The sequence below is a fragment of the Panthera tigris genome, chromosome D1 (assembly GCF_018350195.1).
Source record: "Panthera tigris isolate Pti1 chromosome D1, P.tigris_Pti1_mat1.1, whole genome shotgun sequence".
NCBI lineage: Eukaryota > Metazoa > Chordata > Mammalia > Carnivora > Felidae > Panthera > Panthera tigris.
Genome location: NC_056669.1, coordinates 43,952,773 through 43,977,943, shown reverse-complemented (window position 1 = coordinate 43,977,943; position 25,171 = coordinate 43,952,773). Strand labels below are relative to the sequence as shown.

The 25,171-nt window shown below is 36.2% G+C and overlaps 1 protein-coding gene across 3 annotated transcripts in view; it reads right to left on the bottom strand.

The window, feature by feature from the left end:
• Window positions 1–25,171, bottom strand: part of GRM5 (glutamate metabotropic receptor 5) — a 507,872-nt gene that overhangs the window by 129,327 nt on the left and 353,374 nt on the right. For all 3 annotated transcript variants that reach the window (XM_042959448.1, XM_042959449.1, XM_042959450.1), the window contains exon 3: window positions 7,966–8,201. In XM_042959448.1, coding sequence (XP_042815382.1) covers window positions 7,966–8,201 — 236 coding nt within the window. The remainder of the gene's footprint in view (window positions 1–7,965; window positions 8,202–25,171) is intronic.

The following is a 25,171-nucleotide window of genomic DNA, read 5'->3' as shown; positions in this document are numbered from 1 at the left end:
AATTCCTTTTTTGTAGACATTAGAGAACCATGGACGAGCATTGAGAATGGAAGTAACACGATGAGATTCATTCTTTAGATGGACTCTTTTGAGGCTACTTTTTAGCATAAAATGGAGGAGAAAGAAGCTGGTATCAAAAAGAAGATTAGATACGAAGATTATTCTCATATGTGAGGTGACAGATAATGAAGAAACAAACCACAGCAGTGGTATAAAGATTTGAATTCAGCCAGTAATGAAAAACAGAGAACAGATGTGGAAGATGAATAGTAGATTTAATAGTATTTGGTTACCAGTTGGCTGTGAGGATGAGAGAATGGAATATGAGAAGACCCCTTATTTCCACATCTTGGGGGACAAGCCAGATGGGTGTATCGTTTACTCAAACTGGAGGTACATAATGGAGAAGCTCAAAGTTTGGAGCCGTGGTTAGAAAAGTTATAATGAGGTGAGTTTTAGATATGTAAGTTGGAGGTGCCCTCAGGACATCCAGGTGAGAATGTTTGTGTGTTAATGTCATAAATGACACCTCTGGAAGCTACTGGAAGTGACAGGGAGAAATCATAGAAAGGAGATGGTAAATGAATGTCAGTGGGTGACAGTATAACTGTAAAGGAAATGGGTCCTTAAATTGGTTCAAATAACTGTATAGGAAATGGGTCTTTAAATTGGTTCAAATATAGAATAGGATCCAGTTACCAAAAAACAGTTTTAATTTAATTAGCTGTAGCTTTTATTACTGGGTTACTTAAACAATTGGAAAAATTAAACTATATTCTTTATACTTTTAACTTATTATTGTTACTGGTCATTTAACTTATAATTCAAGTCTAACATGATTGTTCAATTTAAGTAACACTTACTGAAATTGGGCTCACTGTTAATAGTATATAAACCTGGATTCTGTGAAAACCACATAGTTAAAACACTTAAGGGTATAGAAATAGTTTGACTTAATTTTTTAAATGCTTAAAGATAAAAACAGAAATTAACAAAAGTATGAACATTTTGGACATTATAAACTGCAGGGTTTGTTTATGCATCCAAATTGGGATTGCAGGGGAGTGACAAGATTAAAATATAAAAGAGGGACCTCTGGTGTTATGTAGGGTGGAGAAGAAAGCACATGAACATTCTTTTACTATATAACTTTAAGAGGCCAAAGAAATGCAAAAATAAAGTATTTTCAAGGCAGTGAAGATGTATGGACTCAACAAAGACAAAATGAACAAGCAAAAAGGAGACCTATGAAAGTAGGCAGGTGTCACCCACTGCTTTCTCATCGGAGGGCATCTGCAGGTTCTGGACCAGGCTGCCAATCTAACATGGTCTGCATGAAGGGACATTAGTTTTCTAGGGCGGCCATAACAAAATACCACACACTATGTGGCTTCAAACAGCAGAAACTTATTCTCTCACAGTTCTGGAGGCTCAAAGTCAGAAGTCAAGGTGTCAAGAGGGCCATGCTCCCTCTGAGACTTTTGGTAGAATCCTTCCTTGCCTCTTCCTAGCTTCTTGTGGTGGCCATTAATTTTTGGCATTTATTGTCTTTGTGCTGCATCACTCAAGTTTCTGCCTGTGTCTTCCCCCTGCCACTTTTCCTGTGTGTGTCTGTCTCTGTGTCACTTCTCCTCTTTTGGGGGAATTAAGAGCCCATCCTACTTTAGTACATCCTCTCATCTTAACTCTGCACTGATGCTATTTCTCAATATAGGCACATTTTGAGGTTCTTGGAAAGTACATGAATTGTGGCTGGGGAATATATGACTTCACATAGTATCTGACACTTCTGGAAAAAAGAGAAGCCAGAAGTACTTTTGGATATTAAAATGATATGGTATGTCAATATATAAAGTGCAGGAAACCTAACACATGATAGCTTTTTTCCCTTGTGATTCACTTGCTGATTCTGGGGGCTGCATGAGGCTCAAGATTTTGAAGAGGAAGGCTGAAATGTCCCATTGTTTTATACTATTTGGAAGAAAAGCCCCACCTGAGGATTAGAAACTGCTCAAACTTGAAGTAGTCTTTTCCTCACAATGGATGCCAAATTTAGAAACAGTATGGTATAGGGGCCTGGAGGAAAAAATCTCAAAAAACAACAAAAATCTGAGTCAGTAATCCAGGGCATAGGATATACTATCTAGATTCCCCATCAAAATTCCATGTCAATTGTTCCTTAAAGACACTTTTAACTACAGGTTGACTATTTCTGTCTTATATTGCAACTTATCTCATCTCAATTACTTTGAACCTGGAAAAGGCAAACCATCATTGGGGGAAAATAATATAAACTTCAATACAACAAAGAAAATATGTCGTATCAGGAAGCATGAAATGTGACCAATGAAAAATATGTCAATAGAAGACTGACAGAAGATCCAGATGTTAGAATTAGAAAAAAAGGGGCCTTAAAATAACTATAATAACTATGTTCAAGGACATGGAATAAAGGATTGAAAAATAGATGAGAAAGAATACTTCAAAAGAAAATTAGTAACTATAAAAAGAATTAAATGGGCATCTGGGACTGTAAAACAACATATCTGAAGTTGAAAACTTATTTTGGTTAACAGCTGACTGGACATAGGTGGATACATTGTTAGTGAAATAAAAGACAAAATAATAGAAAAGAATCAAATAGAAGAACAGAGAGAAAAAAAAGATAGGAAAGAAAGTCCAGAGAAAAAGTCACCTGTATGACCCAGTCAAATAATCTAATAGGTATATCTGAGCACAAGAAGGAACAGAGAGAGAAAAATGTGGCAGAAGGAATGTTTTAGGAAGTAATGTCTAGGAAATTTTCAAAACTGATAGACATTTTTAATCCACAGGTTTAAGAAATCCAAAGAATGACATATATAAAGGAAATCACACCTAACCTTATCACAGTCAAATAAAAACTTAAAAAAAATTTTAAAGCCTAGAAAAAAAGACATGTTGCCAAAAAAAAAAAAAAAGACACAACATTAGAATGATGGTTAAATTTTCAATGAAATGATGGAATCCAGAGAAAAAAAAATGAAATGCTGTTTTCAAAGAAAAAAAAAATGAAGAAAACCTGGAAATACAGAATGCTATCCTTGGTGAATACACTCCTCAAAAACAAAGGGGAAATAAAGATATTCTCAGAAAAAAAAGTCAATATAATTTGTTGGCAGTAGATCTATATTGTAAGAAACACTACAAGAAATTCTTTAGGCTGAAAAAAATCACAGGTGAAAGCAAGCAGGTAGAAGGAATGAAAAACACTGGAGTGGGGAAATATGACTGTTAACCATTTAGAGCAACAATATGAAGAAAGTCATATATATGTATATATATATATATATATATATATATACACATGTGTATATATAATATTTATATTATTATATTTATATATTTTTATATATAATACAGATAAAAATAAATTATATGGCAATTGCAAAATATAGTATGAGGGGATAAACAGATGTAAATATTTGCAAGATTTAAATTTTTTTTAATGTTTACTCATTTTTGAAAGAGAGAGAGACAGTGTGTGCATGAGAGGGGGAGAGGCAAAGAAAGCCTGGAGACACAGAATCTGAAGGAAGCTCCAGGCTCTGAGCTGTCAGCACAGAGCCCTATGTGGGGCTCAAACTCATGAACCATGAGATCATGACTTAAGCTGAAATCAGACCCTTAACTGACTGAGCCACCTAGGCACCCCTGCAAGATTTTTTAATATAAACAAGAACCAACATAAAGTTGTTTGTATTAAAGATTCATTTAGTAATTTCTGTTGAAAACTCTAAATGAATTATGCTGAGATGAAACAAAATTATTAAGAGGGGTGATAGAATAAGGTAAAAAAAATATTGATTAATCCATAAGTAGGCAGTAAAAGAGGAATAAGTATTAAAGAACAAAGTGGATAAATAGAAAACAACACATGAGAGGGATAGGAAATAGGAATAAGCTATTCTCTAAGTGGGCAATTTTCACAATACATATATCTACCAAAGACTCACCTCCACAGTATATAAGGAAGTCTTAAAATAGATGTTAAATGATAAACAATTCAAAGAAATGTGCAAAAGACCTGAACAGACACTTTACAAAATAGGATGCCCAAATTTCCGATAAGCATATGAGAAGGAACTTAACTTGGTAATACACATGGAAAGGCAATCAAAATATGATACAAACACATACTCACAGAATGTTTAAAATACAAAAAGATAGTACCAAGTGTTGACAGTAGTGCAAAGCAACTTGAAATTTCATACATTTCAGTGAAAGGGGAAATTAGTTCAATTACTTTGGAAAACTGCTTGGCAATTTCTAATAAAGCTAAATATATATGTAGTCCATGATGTAGCAGTTCCAGTACTGGGTGTACATCTAACAGGAATTAGGATATAGGTCTGCCATAGTATATGTACATAAATGTTCATAAAGTATTTATAATACCTAAAAATGTAAATAATCCAAATGTCTATCATATAGGAGAACTGATAGGTAAATTCTGGTAGTATATCCATACAAAGGGATATTGCACAGCAATAAAAAAGAATAAACTACGGGCAACTGGGTGGCTCAGTCAGTTGGGTGTCTGACTCTTGATTTTGGCTTGAGTCATGATCCCAGGGTCATGGGACTGAGCCCCACATGGGACTCTGCACTGAGCATGGAGTCTTCTTAAGATTCTCTCTCTCTCTCTCTCTCTCTCTCTCTCCCTCTGCCCCCTCCCTTGCACATGCTCTCTTTCTTTCTCACTCTCTCTTTCTCTTTTTCTCTCAAAATAAAATAAAACATAAAAAAAGAATAAACTAATACATGCAATGATGGGATGAAAATCACTACATTACTTTGAGGGGAAAAGGCCATTACAGAGAAGCAAATAATGTAAGTCTCTATTTATATAATGTATAAGAATAGGCAAGACTAACAGGCAGTGAAAAAATTCATATTAATGGGGCATATTCTCTATAAGGCTACTGCTAGTTCTGGACTACTAGATTTAGATACCTGTCCTAACTTTTATTCTTTGCCTTCAAAGAATCTCCCAAGACAAAATAAGCAGTACTTCAGCTATGGGTATTTCTATCCTTTGTGTGAAGCCATTTTTCTTCTTGAATTATCTATTAGATTTAAGGTACTGGAGAAAGTGAGCAAAGAAAAGCTTCTTGATTGACATGAATTGGAAACTCCTAAAATTAACACTCCAACTCAAAAATGGTTGTCTTATGCACACTCCCTGATGAAAGGGCTTAAGTGCATTATATTTAGGAAAATGCTGGTAATATTTAGTAATATTATAAATATGAGTAAACTATTTGGGGCCCCTAAGGAGGTGGGGATAAAGATGCTAAGAGGACGTGTGAGTGAATAAGGAAATACAGTCAAAAGTAGAGAGTAGTGAACAATTAGGTATCTATTATGAATTCCATAGTAACGTACAAATAATTTTAAGATTTTTCCTTTTTGTATCTTTGACCTATATATTAACTATAATATAAAGCAAATCTTATGGCAATTTTTAAAAATTGTAATATTTTATCTTTTTAGCATACCATACTGGTTAAACTTCAGACAAATCTGAGTTCAATTATAAGTTCCAGTGTTTAATAGTTAGCTGACCTTGAGCAAGCTATTGTTTTCTCCTAAATCTTCATTTTATAATCTTTAAAATAAAGATAATAATATTATTTCCCTTACTGAAAATAATAACAGAGGTATTACACATAAGTGTCCATGTATGTACAAAATGACATCTCTTGTCGGATAAGATTCTGGGGGCGGGGGGAAGTGGCTAACGAGTGCTTTCCAGTACTGGAGTAAGGAGCCAGTTCTGAGCAGAGAAATCATATCTGGGTATTCATGTGTAAGACAGAGATCAACAGCAGGCTAAAAGGGAGGATTTTACAGAACGTTTTCCACAGAAATAATGTTCTTTGGAAATCAATTAAAGAGTTTTTTAAAACTACATCTAAATAAAATCTCCAACAGTGGGGAAAAAAATAAGAGAAACAAAGAACCATTTCAAAGGGAAGACATTTTAGACAAAAAAGAAAAGGAAAATAATATTGGCACAAAAGAGGAAGAGGGTGAGGATCAGTTGGAAACATTACCTTAGACACACTGGTTAGGGACTGTCACTAACTCTTTAATAAAGGAGAACTGGAGATGAGATCAAATCTATTGCTTATACTTTATAACTCCTCCAGTGTAGCTACATATAGAAATCTGTACACAACCATAGAACTGGAATACAGAGAGGCATAGCCCCCAAATCTCAAGAGAGGAAAGAAGTCTGTGTCCATCAGAAACTAGATAGAATGATGAAAGATATGACATTAGCTATAAACATTGAAATTGTGAAACAGAAGTCATCATGCTGTTCATTCACATGTATTTTTTTCATGAAAATAAAAAAACAAAACAAAACAAAGGAAATGAATAAGCATTTGAAGATTTTGGACAAGCAGTATCTGAAGTCAGAGAGAAACAAACACACACACCATACTTCTGCGATTTCTGGATTTCACCGATCAATACAATATCCCACACTTCAGCATCTTTCTCCCCCCTCTTTACTCAAACAGAAACTGACATAAAGATGCCAAGTTCTTATTTTACCAGATACTGATATTTAAAATAATCACAAATCATCATTCACCCCCTTCTTAATTTCACAAAAGAATGTAGTGATACCAAAAACATGACGGACATGAACTGGGAGAGAAAGTGCATTATGAAAAAATTCACTATATTATTTACATTATTCTCATTTTTTGTGCTCGTATGTGACAACTTCTCTGTGCACTGAATTGGTTTGTGGGCCATAATTTCAACCCCACTATCTCAATGCACTCCTGTATTTCAGCATCATAGATAAAGGTACCCATATCACCAATTAAAACACTTTACTCCTATGCAAATGCATATGGAGTTCTTGTTACACAATGTGATGATAAAGAAGTATCAACAAATCACTTATCAATTTTGACAAACCTTAATTTTTGCAGGCTTTGACATACAGATCAATATTGGCCGTACCTTGGTTACTGGAGTCAAGATTCCCTTTCAATGTGCAACAAATAATTGCAACTAAACCCTGTGTTTAACTCTTATAATATCATTTATAGCACTGAATTACAACATTGGCTGGCATGATTATCTCCCTTCTAGACACTAAACCTTTTAAGGCCAGGAACTAGTTTTCCTCACCTTGTTATCTTTACAACTAAAACAATAGTTGTAGGGAAAAAAAGCAATAGTTGGTACAATACGAGTCCCTGTAAGTGTAGAAGAATGAATGGCAACATTCAGATTATGTCTCCTGAAACATAATACCCTATCCCTGCTCCTGTTCTATATATTGATGGAAGTAGGAATTGGCTCTGTCCTTTAATATTCACCTGATTCAGTGCAAGAGCAAGAGAGCAGGGAAGGGGCAGAGAGAGGGAGAGAAAGAGAATCCCAAGCAGGCTCCACACCATTGGTGCAGACCCTGATGCAGGGCTCAAACTCATGAACCATGAGATCATGACCTGAGCTGAAATTGAGAGTCAGATGCTTAATCAACTGAGCCACCCAGGAGCCCCCTTATTCATTCTTCAGAATATGACACCCTTACTAAGTGTTTACCTCGGTGCTAACTGCTGAAGATAATCAAAATGTGCAGAGTGTAGTTCTTGCCTTCAGGGATGGCAATCGCAGTTCCTCTCTGGAGCTCACATTACCCTCTTAGCACAGTGCCAATTTCTTGAATGATATAAATAACAAAATTGGTTTAAATCTCTGTGGAGTAAAAATTTGCTCTGATATGTTCTTAGTGAGAATAAAGCCTGTTTATCACTGTAAGTGGCAATAGCCCCTCTGTTTATGTAAGAGTCCTCTTCTCCAACAGATTATAGCCACTATCCCCATGACACAGTTTACATAAATTGGAGCCCTAGCCTTATCCACTTTAAATGAAACAATAAATCTGCTTACTATTGCAAGTCTTGTTGTATTTGCTGTTCTCCTGTGCAAACCCTTCCAGCCGGCACTGAAAACGATGCTGCCAAAATTCTTGAAACCAAGGATTTCGAAGGTTTGTTTCTGGCCGAAGCTTCAGATAATAATCATCAAACCACTTGACATCGGGAGATTGAAGCTTGATTGTGATTCCACCAACAGCTTCTCGCTGATATCCATCTGTCACATCATACCTGTCAGCCCAGCCATCACTGTGGGGAGACAAAAACCAGCTCAGCTTAGAACAGATACCTTCTAAGCCAATGATTCCATTTGCTTTCCTTTTGAAAAGATCAGTAATTAAATGGCTACTCAGCCACACCATGGTCCTACATTATACTTACATGATTACTGAGATAGAAACTTAGAATAAAGAGTATAATACACCATGGGAATTTAGGGTCTAAGAGTACTAGAAGGCACCAGTCTCACTAACCTCAAACTGTGGAGAATAACCTAATACTTTTGGCAGAATGTGACTGGTTTTCAGACACAGTATACGTATGGAAGCTGCATGATATCACCATTCACATTATTTACTGAATGCTTAATGGCTAAGTGAAGTTAACTTGAAATCCATTCTGTTCCTTTATAACAATTAGTTTAATGACCATAGGGTAAAAATGAAAATATCTCTAACATACACCTAGTATTAATTTAACCATCCTTTGACATGATATTCATTGTTTTCATATTTTACAAGTAAATAATAGAGAGGTTAAAAATACCTGCTGATTATGGTCATTCTATTAAATATTGATTCTTCAGCACCTCAAACTGAAATCCTGTAATCCACTGTCCATATACTCTTTCCTGTCCCATGGTACTTCTCTAATATATTTAAAATACACATATGGAATCATGTTTTACATTGGATGGATTAAAAAAACTTCTTAACAGGAATGCCTGGGGGGCTTAGTGGGTTAAGCATCTGACTCTTGATTTAGGCTCAGGTCATGATCTCACAATTGTGAGATCAGGCCCCTCATCAGGCTCTGTACTGGGTGTGGAGCCTGCTTGAGATTCTCTCTCTCCCTCTCCCTCTGCCCCTCACCCGCTCGTGCTCTCTCTCTCTCTCTCTCTCTCTCAAAAAACAAAACAAAACAAAACAACAACCACAACTTCTTAACAATGGTATATCAAGCATAGTGTCAGGAATCATACTCTTCAATATCTCATTCTATCCACTGATCACTCAAAGTAAGCGAGGGATTTTAAGATAAAAGAATTAGAAATCGGAGACTTCACGTTACAATGGTATAAGAATATAATAGAACAAGAGGAAAGCACTCTAAGCTTATTTGGAAAACAAGTGAGGCACAACATTGGAAATAAAAGACATAAAAAGATGTTTATATCAAATTTGGGCACACCTTGGGGCATTCAGGACAAATGAGACTGACTTTTTCACCCTCTTCCACTGGAATAGGCACAACTTGTGCTAAGTATCTGCTGGGACCTAGTGGTGGTGTCTTTCCTTAGAAGAAGGCAAGTACTTTTTCAGGAAAGATAAGGAAAGTCAAGGGATATTTTAATACTGAAAAAAAAAGTAACAAAGAAGGAAGAGAAGGGGTTTGGAGAGAACTGAAGGGAAGAGTAGAATGGAACCTCCTGAATGCAAAGCAGTAAAGTTTTTGGAGTTACACAGGGTTGGGGGAAGTGGGCACAGGGGAGAGGAAGAAGGAAAGGATTTACATTCACAATCATTGTTTATTTCATCCATTTCAGATATACTTATCAGAATGTTAATTTCTTTTTATCTTCCTTCAAATGCATTTTTGTCTCTTATATATATTTTTTGTAGGTGGAGACCATGCACCAATATTTCGCATATAAAATCAGCGCTGGGGAAGGTATTATGTAAGTAATTAATTAAAATAAGTATAAAAAGCATGTACTTTTTTCCAGCATGTTCTGCTATACCAACTCTGACTTAAAAACTGATAATGAGAGTTTTTCCAAAGGTCACAGATTACTCATTAAAATATCACTGGGGCTTGGGATAACTTGAGATGTTTCCTAAGGCATCAGTGGGTGGAAGAGGAGAAAAAAAATAAACAAACAAAATAAACGATTTCTTCTTCTAAGTCATTTCTGACAAAAGATATTTCATTAAAATTATGGTGAAATTTCAAAAACCTTTGTGGAAGATCAGGAAAAAAAATAAGTAATGCAATATGTTTTGTCCCAGTGTTGAATTTGGTTACTTCACACATTATCTTCCCTCAAATTTCTCATTTTCAGCTGCAGAAGATTTTATTTAAAGCTGACAAGTTGAAATGATGTGGGCTTGTTTGCCTCATTTTCTCCCTCTGTTGTGGAGGGTTTATTATATCACTGGTATGAGAGTGTGGGTCTCACTGGCACTGGAGGAGATGCATGGGCGTATTGCAAACGGGGCAGGAAGCTCTGTTTGTCAAGCAGAGCCCCATTCTCCAAGAAGTGGTAATTTAAATTGCTCCTTTTGTTAATGCTAGCTCGCTCTTATGTAACACTATGATTATGAATATTACATAAGAAATTTAAGATTATAATGGGTCCAATTTACCCTTCACAATTCATTCATTGAATTTAATGGGGACTGTAAAAACCTTGTCTTGATAAACTTTTTTGGAGGTAATATTTCCATAAAAAAATATCCACACCAGAGTGTGTTAATTGATTCATTTCTCATCATGTTCTTTAGCTCTTTTTTTTTCAGGTATAATTCTCTTCTCCATAGTTAAAAGAATTTGGCAAAAGATGATGTTTTATTAGCAGCCTATACATTTGGCTTGTGAATTTAAAACAATTTAGTTCCAGGGGCGCCTGGGTGGCGCAGTCGGTTAAGCGTCCGACTTCAGCCAGGTCACGATCTCGCGGTCCGTGAGTTCGAGCCCCGCGTCAGGCTCTGGGCTGATGGCTCGGAGCCTGGAGCCTGTTTCCGATTCTGTGTCTCCCTCTCTCTCTGCCCCTCCCCCGTTCATGCTCTGTCTCTCTCTGTCCCAAAAATAAATAAAAAACGTTGAAAAAAAAATTTAAAACAATTTAGTTCCAGATGTTTCCATTCAACAGCAAAATAAAAATCATAGAGGAGTGTGAATGTAAACAGAAAATTCCAATTTCTATTTGACAAAACAGGGTTATTCTATTCAAATTTACAGGGGAATATCTACTATGCAAGTTTTAAGAAACTTCACTCCCTGCTGGCTAAGTTAGATGGTGTCATATGTCATTTAGGTTATTAAATATTAACATTTTCACAAAAAATGTGCTTTCAAGATTTGTGTTAAGATGATAGGGTATCTCTAAGTAAGGAATAATAAATCCAAATGCAAAATGAAATGCCAAGAAAAACTTGAACGTACTTTTCTATGATCTAATGCTTTACATTACACTGATAGACTAGACTGTCAAGTACTACCTAAATGCTTTCGGGGGACATATATTTTACCAAATAAGGGAAAAAAGTGGGGAGGAAGACAAGGAAAGAAACTAAAAATATACCATATTTAAAGCACTCTTCTAGATTTAGTATCTATCTATCTATCTTTATCTATCTATCTATCCATCCATCCATCCATTTAATTTCTCTCCTCACTGGTGGGCATTTTAACCATCTCCTCATAATACATTTCATTATTTTCCTTTCAATTCCTTGATATACAGTTAATCCTCATTATTTTAAGATTTATCTACTTGCTAAATTTATTTGCAACACCCAAATCAATATTCATGGCACCTTTGTGGTCATTTGCGCACATGCACAGAGTGGCAAAAATTTTGAGTCTCTGGATGTGCACATTCCCAGCTGAGGTTGAATGAGATGATCCTCTGCTTTCTTGTTTTAGCTTTCATATTCTAAACAAGTATCCTTTTCATGATCTATTTAGTATAAGGGTTTTTGTATTTTTTATGTTTTTTTTTCATTGATTTCACTGTTTAAAATAACCCCCAAGCATAGTGTTATCTAGAGTTCCTAAATAAAAAAGGCTGTGATATATCCTATATAGAAAATGCATTTTTTAAATCAGCTGCATGAGTAAAGCAAGTAATGAGTAAAGCGTTGTTTGTTATGAGTTCAATGTTAATGAAAAAACAGTATATATTAAAGAAGAAATCTTATTCAATACAGAAACACGCATAAAACAAGGTTATGTACAGACTAGTTGATGGGAATGTTGTGACCAGAGGCCCATAGCAATTTAAACCTGTATCTTCCCTGGGGGCAATGGTCAGTATTCACTGATTTGGTGTTTGGTGCATGTTTATGGAACATAAATACTGTGAATAACAAGAATTGAGTACACAAATATATTTTTAATTTGAGTGTTGTTTTAGTCAGGCCTCCAGTTTTTCTTTGACTATGGAAACAGTGACTTGGACATTTGAAACAGGAAAAATATTTTTAGATTAGGTTGGCTTAACTAAAGGAGGAATCTTTACTATGTACCCATTCTCAAAACACCTCCTCAGTAGATACCTTAGACTCTTTATATTCTCCCTTTAAATGTCTCCCTGAAGACATCGTTAGGACACATTCATCTAGCAAGAATTTATTTTCATTTTCTTTTCAAGATTGCATTACCAAAATATATATTCCTATTCTATGATATCCCCTTCTTCCTTTCTTCTCTCAAGCCTCAATTCTATTATTTCACATAATTAGCAATTCGTGAAAATTGAACTTTTATGTGTTTTCAACAGAAGGTTCTTTTTTAACAAAATTGACCCGAAATCTCCAGTTCTAATTCATCTTCTCCATCTCTATAGCTTTCCTTATTTTCATCAACATTTATTAAAAATCTATCTACCTTAGACTAAATTATTTTGTGGCAATAAACTGTCAATATTTCAGTGGTGTAGTACAAAAGTTTATTTCTTGCTCAGCGTTTAGATTCATTACAGATGGTCTCTAACTCTACTCCATGTCGCCTTCATTATGAGACATAGTCTGAAAGAGCAGTTTCCTCCTGGGACGTGGCCAATCTTGTAGAAGGAAAAAATATGCAATGGTTCTTAAGTTGTCTACTCAGAAGTGGTACAGATCACTTCTCACATTTCATTGATGAAGGCAAGTCATATGGCCAAACCAGACCTAAATGGGACAGGTGTGTATGATCTTTCCCACACCAGTGAATGTTGTGAAGAAAAATTCACTTCACCATATTTATGATGTATTGAAATTGTACTGAGATGGAGAAAACATAAATTAAATAGGTATTAGATACTACACACCAGGCAGGGCTCACAGTCTAGTAGAGGAATGACAGAGGACAGACATATAAATGCATATAAATAAATATCGTCGCAGGCATGAAACAACAGCAATGGGAGAGAACATCAGAAAACAACTGACTAACTCTATGTAGGAAGATCAGTTTTAAATGGAACTTGACACATATGGGTAATGGAGTGATAACAGTATTTTGAAATGGTATTTTCTAAGACAAGAGAAGGTATTTGAGATTCAGGAAGTAGTGACTATGAAGCACTGCAGCTGTGTAGATCACCTAGGGCAATGGGCCAATGAGAAGTCAGCGGGGGAAGACCAGTTGCGAATGGTCTTTTATATCACGCCATCATTACCTGACTTTTTCATTCAGGTAACAGGGAGCCAATGGTGGCTTTTAAGGTGGGAAATAAAATGAGGAGCTGATGAGAATTGGATGAACTATGGTAGCAGTGTGACAGGTTATAGTGGTTGTACATCAGTGTTAAGGGAATCGAGTTGCAAAATGTGTTGCAGGTCAAGGAAACTGATGGAGGCCTGAATTTCAAGAAGTAGCAGTGGGGATGTGGAGCCTTATTTGCAAGGAATTCTAAGAATCCCTAGGAAGACATGTATGGAGAATAGAGGTAAAGGGGGATTTTGTGAGTTAGAGGAGACATTAACAACAGTGTAAATGATATTGCAGCTCTGTGTCCTAGGCTGTGAAGTAGAGGAACAGAATAGGTTTGGGCTGAAAAAGAAAGAAAACGAATACAAGGTGGGGTCTCTGATTATTAGATTTCCCCTTATATGCTCTCTAGTAGTTCCTTTCTCCTGAATTTCTACCTATTCTTGACATATACGGTTGATTTGAATGTTAAAAAAAAAAAAACAAGTTAACAATTTTCTTATCTTTGGTCCAGTACTATATTAATCCACCCCATTCTATTATGTTTAGTTTCTTGTATGCTAAACAATAGTTGTTGGCAATCAGAAAATGAGAAATAATGAAAATTATAGAACTCCAAAGATTTGATACTCTATATCATTATGTCCTTATAAGAGAAATATTGTAACCTTAGAATTATTATTTTTATCATTTATTTTACTAAATTACATATATATAAAGCAGATCAATACTTAATGGTTATAAAATAATTACTTCAAGGTTTATAACCAATAGATTTAATATCAAAATATGTTTCTGGAATGTGGAAGCCCCTGAGGGCTACATGTCAAAAGGAATAAAAAATATTGGAAAATTATGAAGAAAAAAGATTTATTAATTATCAAATGTTAGAGATGTTTAAATTTTATTTTATTTTTTAAATTATTCTTTTAAAGTTTTTTTTTTTTTTGAGAGAGAGGGAAAAAGTATGTGCATGCACACAAGCAGGGGAGGGGCAGAGAGAGGGGGAGAGAGAAAGAATCCTAAGCAGGCTCCCCACCATCAGCAAGGGGCCCAATACAGGGCTCAAACTCACAAACCATGAGATCATGACCTGAGCTGAAATCAAGAGTCAGACACTTAACCAATTGAGCCTCCCTGGCACCCTGATGTTTAAATAATTTAAAAAAAGCGTCTCTCTTATCAAAATCTAAAGCTGTATAATACAGATGATATAATCTTTTCTTCCCTTCCTCATTTCCTATTAATATATTTTAAGTTATTTACGCTATGGAAAACAGAAAAATATATGTAGTGCCAAAAACTGCGTTGCATGATCCTTTAGTTTCAGTTTCCATGTTCTATTCATTATAATTCATTAATTAAATAAGCATTTTGAAGATCTCTTCTATGTGTTCAAACTGCACAGACACTGTGGTGGGTTCTAGTGCATGCGCTCAAGGAGCCAACAGTCCATTAGGCATGACCTGCCTGAATGGGTTATGCTGACTTCCAGCCCACTAGATGTTTCCTCATCTATCCTTCAGACTGAACATCCCTTTTCCTTTTTATTCAAACTATATGCAAACAGTATAATTCATTAGGTTTCCAGTCACTGAAACATTACTTATTGAAAATCACATTCCTATCCTACCTCCCTGAGATTATTCCCCAGTCACCTCAATTAGTATTCTGGGTGTTTCCAAACTCTCAGTCCTTAACATTTACAATTTCTTGATTTATTTACATGGAAGGCTAATCACATACAATGGGTATGGATTTCATTAGTTGAACTCTCTCAGACAGCAAGATGATTATTTAGTATAACTCCACAGAGTTCTTGAGGAGGCATCTGCTGTGGGCAAACAACATAAAAAATCACCTCAAAGTCTGTTTCAAAGGGAGAAATACCAGACTAAAATGTAAGCATCAGAATGACTATTCCTAGAAGTTAGCAGCCATTAAATTTCTGTCAGGGGATGTGGAGGTGGGGCTGTGCCAGTCACACGTGATCATTCTTCAGTCCTGCTTTGTCATAGTATCCACGCTGCAGAGACTAAGCACACACATGTTGTGTATCAGAGACATGACACATTGATTCCTCTGCCTCAAATATGTCACATGTTCACACCTCCAGGCCTCCGAGTACACTATTCCCTCTGCAAAAGTGTCAGCTCTTCAACTCCTCATGTGTTTTCTGATTTGATAAAATCCAACATCTGTGAAGCCAACAGACTGGGCTAGAATGCAGCTTATCAAAACCTTCTTGAGCTTCCCTGGGCTGAACAGTTTTCTCCTCTCCACTTCCAAGATTCTGGGACATTTATTGATTTATTAATTGAACAAGTATTGGGTAACTAATATTCTAAATGTGGGAGTATACAGGTGAACAAGAAGATGAGATTTCTGCTCTCATAAAGGGAATATTATGATGCTTTTAGTTTTGCATTTGTCATCATATTTATTTCTGTCTCTCCAAGTCAACTAGAAATTTTATATTTTGGACATCTCATCTTTATGTCTATTATAAAGCCTGGAAAATACTAAGCACACAAGAAATGTCTAATATAACTTATTAGAAAATTAGAATTTAGAAATAAAACTTCAAATTATAGAGAATTCTTTCCAGATAACTGCACATATTCATTTTTAATTGAGAATGCAGTGCTGTCAGATGCACCTTATAAAATATCTCTGAAAAGCTGAATTGATTCCCCCCTCCAAAATGGTCCTCTCCATTTTCTACCTGATACTATTAAGGTTAATGAGTACATTCATTAGGTTGCATCCCAGCATTTTTTTTTCCAAAATCTGTTCACAACCCACATAATTATTATGGAAACTGCTGTTCTACCCACATGTAATCATCATCCTGCCAAATCTTTCACCAATAGCATTTTAGAAGATATTTCAGGATTTTTTTCTAATAGTGGGAGTCTACTGACTGCTTGGTTGTCTTCATATAATATTTGTCCCCCCCCCAGGGGGGGGAGTAGGAGGTCTTAGAATCTAAATAATAGTGAAAAACAAGGAAGGATATTGAGCTTTTCGATAAAAGTTCTTACGAATATATACCATTCAACACTAATGAATTGTTTAATTCTAAAGAGAAGCACAATGCAGAATTTTCAAGAAAATGGTTATTTACTGAGAATAACTGGGGTTTATAAATCTTAGTTTTTCTAATCCCCAAGGCTTTATAAAGAATAAGTAGATGTAGATTGGTGGAGCTATATTAGGACATTCAAAAGAAGAACAAAAAGTCAGGAAGCTAAAATTTGCTATGTCTCTAGCATGGGGGTCAGGTGATTTCCATTTTATTACTTTTCTTAATTCTCTGTAGGCCTTAGCAGTGACTATTTTTAGCCCTACTTTCTACTGCTGAGGAAACTGAGGCTCTGAGGGATTAAGGCACCTACTCAAAATCTCACAGCAAATATAGAGGGGATTTAAATCCAGATATTTCTAGCTGCAAAACTCCAGTGCTTTCCATACCTCATAGAGTCTCCAAAGTAAGACATACAGTGATGACAGCACTGAGAAATACTTCCTAAGGGTACCATATTTAAGAGGCATACAATGAAGGATAGGGAGCAGAGTGTATGGCTGGGGCCACATAGGTAGAAATTTAACATGGCACTCAAGATTCCTGCTCTCTGGTGTACTAATTACTAATTAGTGTACTTGTGTACTAAACACTAATCTAGATAGGTGCTGTTGAAAAGGAATCTCAAGATGTAATTAAGGTCACAAATAAATTGATCTTAAAATAGTGAGATCAACCTCAGTGAGTCTGACCTAATCAGGTAATCCCTGAAATGTGACTGGCTGTACCTGGGCAAAGAAATTCAAATATGAGAATGATTTGAGATGAGAGAACTGGAGGAGACGCTCCACTGCTGGCTTCTAGTGGCCTCTAGAAGCTGAGAGTGCCACCTGGCTAACAACCAGCAAAGAAACAGAGATTCAGGCTTGCGTCCAATAGGAACTGAATTCAGCCAAAAACCTGAATGTGCCTGGAAGTAGATTCTTCAAAAAAAAAACCCTCTAGACAGGAATGCAGTTCGCCAATACCCTGATTTCAGCCTGTTCAACCCTGAGTTGTGAACCCCCTTATGCCATGAATGGACCCCTGACTTCCAGAAAGTATGAGATAATAAATAAGTATTGTTTTAAGCTGCTAAACTTGTGGTGATTTGCTATACTGCCATAGAAAGTTATTACTCATTCTCCACCTTTCTTCTACATTTCTTCACTTGGAAGACTGAAGCACGTTAATACTGGAAGGGAATGCAAATGTAGAGGTTTGACCAAATTCTTGGTTTTGTCACAAGAGACAGGCTTCCAAAGGCTTGGGGATTCACCAAAAATTACAGAGAGTATTTAATATGTTGGAATCATTGGAACATCCAACTTGCTTCAATTTAGACTTTAGGATGGTAGGCATTCTCCCTTCTGGTTTAAAGACCTGCTTCTCAGGGGATGCTTCTTTCCCATACATATTCTTCACAGAGGAGAAGCTGAGAAAAATTTTTGTGAATAGATTTTTTTGTGAGCTGCACAATGTATTGCTTCCCTTGTCATATTATAGCTGTTTGAGGCAATTGTGTAAAATGTACAATATGGTAAGATAATTGATTCAGTTAAATAGAGAAAGTGCGTTATGAGCAGGCTATTGTACCCACAGCTTTCTATAACCTTTTTCATGTTTTCTCATGAAGCTTCTGTACTTAGGATAACCTTCTAGTTTTCAGACACCCTTTCCACTGATTTCCTCTATTATGCTGGTAAACTAAGCATAATGTTCAGAGTAATAATTATTTATAGAACATCTATGAAATTCCAAGAAATAAGGCATATTTCATGATGACGCTGGAGAATATACTCACCCCCTCCACTCCACACACACACCAATGTGTTTTCTTCTTTTATATCTTAAAACAGGTCCTTCAGATCTAATATATTTTCCTCATACTTTCCTCAACCTTCCTGTAGTATTTAACCTATCCTTTCATTTAGTAAAATTTAACAAACAACATTGCACATGCTCATTTCTCTGCAGAGTGCCATGTATGAGGAATAAAGAGAAGAAAAGCTGTCATTCCTTACCCACACTTCAGCATTAGAGACAGGGAAATAACAGAGTAGTTACAGAGTAGTAACAGTAGTTAGGGTCTGCTGCCTGCCAGGCATTGATTGTTCTCAGCACTTTCTATATGTACTTCCTCTCTGCCATGTATTATTTATATGTTTTATATGTCATATGATATTTTATATCCTCACATTTTACATGAAGAAAATTCAGGTGGAAAAATCATAAATCACCCAGGTTTATACAAGATTCAAACTCAGTCCACCTAAACCTAGAAACCAAAACTGAACCTGTACAACCTATTAATGTGGTATTTGATCCCAATATGTGTTCAAAATTACCTGGTTTTGTACATGAGAGTGTACAGAGGAAAGAGTTATTTTAATTTCTGTTAAACACGCACATACACACACACACACACACACACACACACACACACACATCTTGGAATTGGTTTCTTTTTTTTCCTCCTTGAGACTGTAAACAAAGAATTGCCTTAAACCACTGCATTCATCTTCTGAAAAAATGCTATCTTTGTAGTGTTAGAATACATTGGCACAGTTATTAAGAATCTTTCTACTCACAAGGATAAAAGCTATTAGGAGATGCTCAAGAGACCTTGGTATCTGTACATAAACACCGAATGGACTCTCTTCAGTTCACATTTCACTTTGAGGCAACATGTTTTTCCTTGACAAAATATTCCCATGACACCCACTGAAACCAAATCTGTTGTTAATGTCTCACATCTATCAGATATGGTTTACCAGTGAACACTTACAAGTGGTAGAAGACCAGTAAATAATCAAAAATTATTCTGGGTGTGAGATTAAGGTTTAGAAAGAATCATTCTTTAAGAAGCCAGACAAAACTCATAACCTCAAAGTCTGAACATTTACATGAATTTTGATGCTACAGGCCTAATAATTAACCCAAACAGGTGGAAAATGTAGGCCACAGATTAGAAACTAAACAGATACTTCCACTTTCAGCTATGATATATGATAGATTAGACAAACCTGCTCCTGAAGACAACTAGAAAATCTAGATAAACTTTGAAAAACATCCACTTATGCTTTAAGAAAGCTGTCAAGTCAGCCAGATCTCAGGGACCAAGATCCTGGAGAGAAAAAAAATGTACTGAGGTATGACTTTCCCTTTGAGGTAGTCATAATTCATTGAAAGGCAAGGTGAGTGGCTAAGAGGTTGGAACAAAAGCAGACGGTCAGGCTCAAAGTTTTTTTAAATTTTGGGCTAACATTACTCCAAAAACACTATCAGCAAATATCTGGGAGAGAAGAGAGCACAGATGTGAAAAAGACATTTGGTATTATCCCTCAATCATTTGCTTACTGGTAGGCAGTTGCTGTGAAGCTTAGAAGCTGAGCATAAACAACGGCTAAGAGGCTCGAATAGATGGCTAGAGTGTTACACATAGTGGATTAAAGAAAAAAGATTTGGACTTCTGGACCTCCAAAAAGAAAAACTCCCAGTAAATATTCCAGGCTTCCATTTGCAGTGCTTAAAGGCTATACCCCAGTTGTCAGGCCCCACCAGTAAGACAAACCCCAACAACAATGAGGCCCAACTTCAAATCACCTCAATGCTGAATTAAAATGGTCACTCTCTGTTATAACTCCTTGAAAAGCAAATAATTTTTGGAGGAATGTACTATTAGACATAGCTTCAGATGATCTCTACAATGTTTCATATACATTGTCTATCATTCAACTAAAATAAATTTAAGCAGTTTTTTGGGGTGGGTGGGTAGGGGTGAGACATAAAGGAAATCTATGAACAGATTCTAAAATTTGTATGGAAATATAAAGGACAAAGAATAGCCATTATTATATTGATAAAGAAGAAAAAAGTTGGGGAATGCACTGTTAGATACCCAGGCTTATCATAAAGTTACAACTTTATACAATTTTGTAGAGATAGATAAATAGACCAATGGAACAGAGTCCTACATTATACAGAGACTTGATTTCTGACAAAGGCAACACTGTAAAGAGGTACAAAAAATGTTCAACTAAATAAATTATTCTGGGTAAATTTATATCTATATGGAAAAAATCTTGATACTTAATCCATGCAAGTTAAAACCAGGCTGATTATAGATCTATATGTAAGTGATAAAACAATAAAGCTTCTAGATGATGACAAACAAAAAGGAGAATATATTCATCACCTTAGGATAAGAAAGATTTCTCAAACACAGCACAAAAATGACTAACCATAAAATCAGGATTATTAAAAGTATTTATAATGAAATTGATGTATTTATTTTCATCAAAAGATACCACTGGGGGCACCTGGATGGCTCAGTTGGGTAAGTGTCTCACTCTTGATCTCAGCTCATGTCTTGATCTTAGGATCATGAGTTCAAGCCCTGTGTTAGGCTCTAGCTGGGGAATACAGCCTACATAAAAGAGAGAGGCAAAGACAGAGACTACCGATTGAGTGAAAAGGCAGGCCACAAGTTAAGAGAAGATCTCTGGAGTGTGTGTGTGTGTGTGTGTGTGTGTGTGTGTGTGTGTAAGTCGATACATAGATAACAGATGGATTAAGAGATAGGTAGGTAAATAGCTGATAGATAATTTCAAAGTACTGATATCTAGAATATATGAAGAATTCACATAAATTAATATAAAAATAAGTCTTATAGGAAAAAATATCAAGATGTTTGAACACTACACTTCACAGAATATCTTTGAAATGGCCAATAGGTGAAACAAATGCTCCACTTCATACATTAGGGCAATACAAAGTAAAATCACTATGAATAGCATTACATGCCAACATGAATGGCTAAAGTTAAAAAAAGATTGGCAAAGTGCAGAATGAAATCTGGAGCAATTACAATTCTTCAACATTGACAGTAAAAGTATAGCTTGGTGTAACCATTTTTGAAAAGTAGTTGGCAGTGTCTATAACAACTGAATATAAGCATACACTATGACCAAGAAATTCCACTATTAGGTATGTCCCTACCAGGAATGCTACCATATACACACCAAAAGGTATGCAGAAGAATGTTTACACGAGAACTATTTGCAACAGTCTTATTGAAAACAACCAAAATTTTGATTGCCAGTAAAACAGCTGATAAATTGTGGTTTACTCATATATCTGTACTGATAGCAATGAAAATGAACAAGCTACTGCTACATGAAGCAAAATGTGTAATATAGACATAATATTGAGTGAAAAATATACACAAAACATATTATTCCATTCATATTAAATTAAGACAAAGACAATACTAACATATAGTGTTAGAAGTTAAGATATTGGTTCCTTTTGATAAGTATGCTACAGCTTTCCTCCTGTTATTGATTTACTGCTTCATTCTTTTGTGGTAGAAACAGATGTTTGACATAATTTCTATCTTCTTGAATTTGTGAAGATTTGTTTTGTGGCCTAACATATGATCTATCCTAGAAAATGTTTTGTGTGCACTTGAGAAAAATGTGTATTCTTCTGCTGTAGGAAGGAATGTTCTGTATATGTCTGTTAGGTCCATTTGATGTATAGTGTTGTTCAAAGCCTCTGTTTCCTTATTGATTTTCTGTCTGGATGATATATCCATTGTTGAGAGTGGGGTATTAAAGTCCCCAACTATTAATGTTTTGATGTTTATTTCTCCTTTTAGTTCTGTTAGTATTTGATTATATATTCAGAATTTATGATGCCGGATGCATAAGTATTTGCAATTGTTTTATCTTTCTGATGGATTGGCCCTTTTTATCATTACATAATAACCTATCCTGTCTTTTTTGACCATTTTTAACAAAGTGTATTTTGTCTGATACAAGTGCTGCTACCCCTGCTTTCTTTTGGTTTCCATTTGCTTGAATATCTTTTCCATCCTTTCACTCTCTGTCTATGTGTGTTTAAAGCTAATGAGTTTTTTGTGGGTAGCATATTGTTGAATCTTGTGTTTTTATCCATTCAGCCATTTTATGCTTTTTGATTGGGTAATTTAATCCATTTATGTTTAATTATAGATAGGTAAAGACTTACTGCTACAATTCTGTTGTTTTCTATTTCATTTTTCTGTTATGATTGAAGACTGGGTTCCAAAACTACCAATGGTCACTGGTTAGGCTCCACAGCTGCCTGTGTTCTCTGGTAAGGCTTCTTGGTTGGGCAGGACTTGAAGCTATATTTAGCCAGTAGTCAAGGGTTCAGATTTGCTTCCATGCCCAAACAGTGCCATTCAACAGGTTCCAAGGCTAGTATAGCTCACTGGCTGGTGGCCTGAATCAGGCAAAACTGTCCACCAAGCTCCCTGGCCAGGCAGACAGAGCCATAGACTCAATTTTGTGGACTGGCAGAACCATTGGCTGGGCTCTCTGCTCAGATGCCACTGGGAGAACAGCTGAAGGCTATGCTGTGGAGTTGCCCCAGTTCTCTGGTTAGACTTCTTGGTCATGTGGGTATGAAGGATATCTTCAACAATAGGTAGAGCTTCCAATTTGGTTCTCTGACTGGGTGGAGTGGCAGAACAAGCTCTACAACCAGCACAGCTCACTGGCTGATGATACCAACCAGGCAGAACTGCCCACTGGGCTCCTTGGCCAGACAGGGAAACTGGCTCAGCTCTGCAGTTGGGCAGAGCCACTGGTTAGGATCTCCACTCAGGTACAGCTGCAAGGAAGAATGTTGTCTGCAAGAGCTGAGTGCTAATTGCTAAAAACCCTAACACCATTCTCTGTTTCTATGTGGTCCTCAGTGGTCAAGCCTCATGGATTTCCCCAGCGATCCATGTGAGGTGAGAAGCAAGTGCACTTCCTAGAAAGCACCTTGCAACACTGGGGGAGCTGGATGCCTACCTTGGATTCTTTTTTCCCCGCTTGAGAAAACATAGGCTCAGGGACCCATCTTGCTCTGGAGCTGTGCTGGCCTGGGGTAGGAGTGATGGCGTCTGCATGTAGCTGCTCCTTTTGCCCTTACAATGGGTGCAACGTTTCTCAGTCTGTGTGCTCAAGGGAAGCTTCAGCTTCATTTTTGATTCTGGGATTTCCACAACCATGTCTTGTCTCTGGATAATTGCTAGTTGTGAGGGCAACTGAAGGCAAGAACAACCTATGTTGCTATCTTGATGACATCACTCTGGCCAGTAGTTTGGTTTTCACGTAAGTTTTAGACATGAATGTGACACAGTTCAATTTACAGTTTTGATAGATGATTCCTCTACACAAATATTTGAAGGAAGGCAAGACTTATTAGAAGGCTATTGCGATAATTCAGATGAGGACTGATGAGCATTTGAGAAACACAAGTGGTCACAGGGTCAAAAGCAAAGGATTAAAGTAAGAAATACTATATTTAGGTGTTCAAAGAGGCAGGGTTTGTCAATTAATATTCTGTAGACTGGGGTAAGGTAAAGGAATCCAGAATGACTCTGAATCTTCTTCTTTTACATAATATATACAATTTAGTAAAGAGAAATGTACATTGAGGGTTTAGTTTTATTAGATATGCTGACTCTGAAATGTTTGTGAAATATTCAAGTGGATTATATCAAGAATGCAGATGCATATATAGTTTGGAACTTAGAGAAGTGTGGCCTGAGATATTTAATTTAAATTTTGTCAACACATTAGTATTTGGTAGAATTGTTAGGAGGTAATGTGAGTGTGAGAGTGTTTTGTGTGACATGAGCAAGGGAAAATGTCTAAGTCCAAATAATACCTGCATTTAAGGAATACTTGGAGGAGAAGATATGCTTTTAGGAAATTGATAAAGAAAAGATAAAGAGGGAATAGAATAACAATGAATGGTGTAGTGATGGGGAGTAGGGTACTAACACAAAGCCAAGAAAGGCAAGAGCTTCAAAAGAAACAATATAGCCACCAATGAATCCAACACAAAACACAAGACTTAAAAACTGTCCTTAGGATCTGACAACATGATGGGGATGTTCTAGCGGAGTAAGGATAGAAGCCATATCTCAGTGGAATAAGATTGAAGGAGAAGAGAGAAAGAGAGGGCTGGTGTGGGTCATGACAGAGTAGAGTTGCATGCTTTTCTCTCATAGTTCTCAACAGTTTAGAAATAGGGCTCCAGAAGGTGGATTATAGAATGGATTTGCCAAATGAGTGATATGTAAAGATCAGGTTTACAAGACATTTGAGGGTTAGGCTGAGGAACTGGTTTGAGTAATCAACTATGGTGTAGGATGATTAAGAAACTCAGGCTTGCTTGGGAGGAGCTGAGATATAGGGGAGAATGGATAAAGCATAAAATAAGGGCCTTCTGTGAGAGCAAGGGCATATGAAGAGGCAGTAAAAACAGGACAGGATGGTAAAAGCAAAAAATAGATTGGAAAAATGAAATTTAGGGATGATACAAGAGATTATTAAGAGATGACAAAACATGCTTGTTCAGAGAGTAGGATACTGACTTTAGTATCTCTAGATGGATGGAAGAACTGATGATGTGCCATTAGGCATAAGCTAGGATAGACTGGACATTTATTTTCTTTACTCTTCTCTAATGCAAA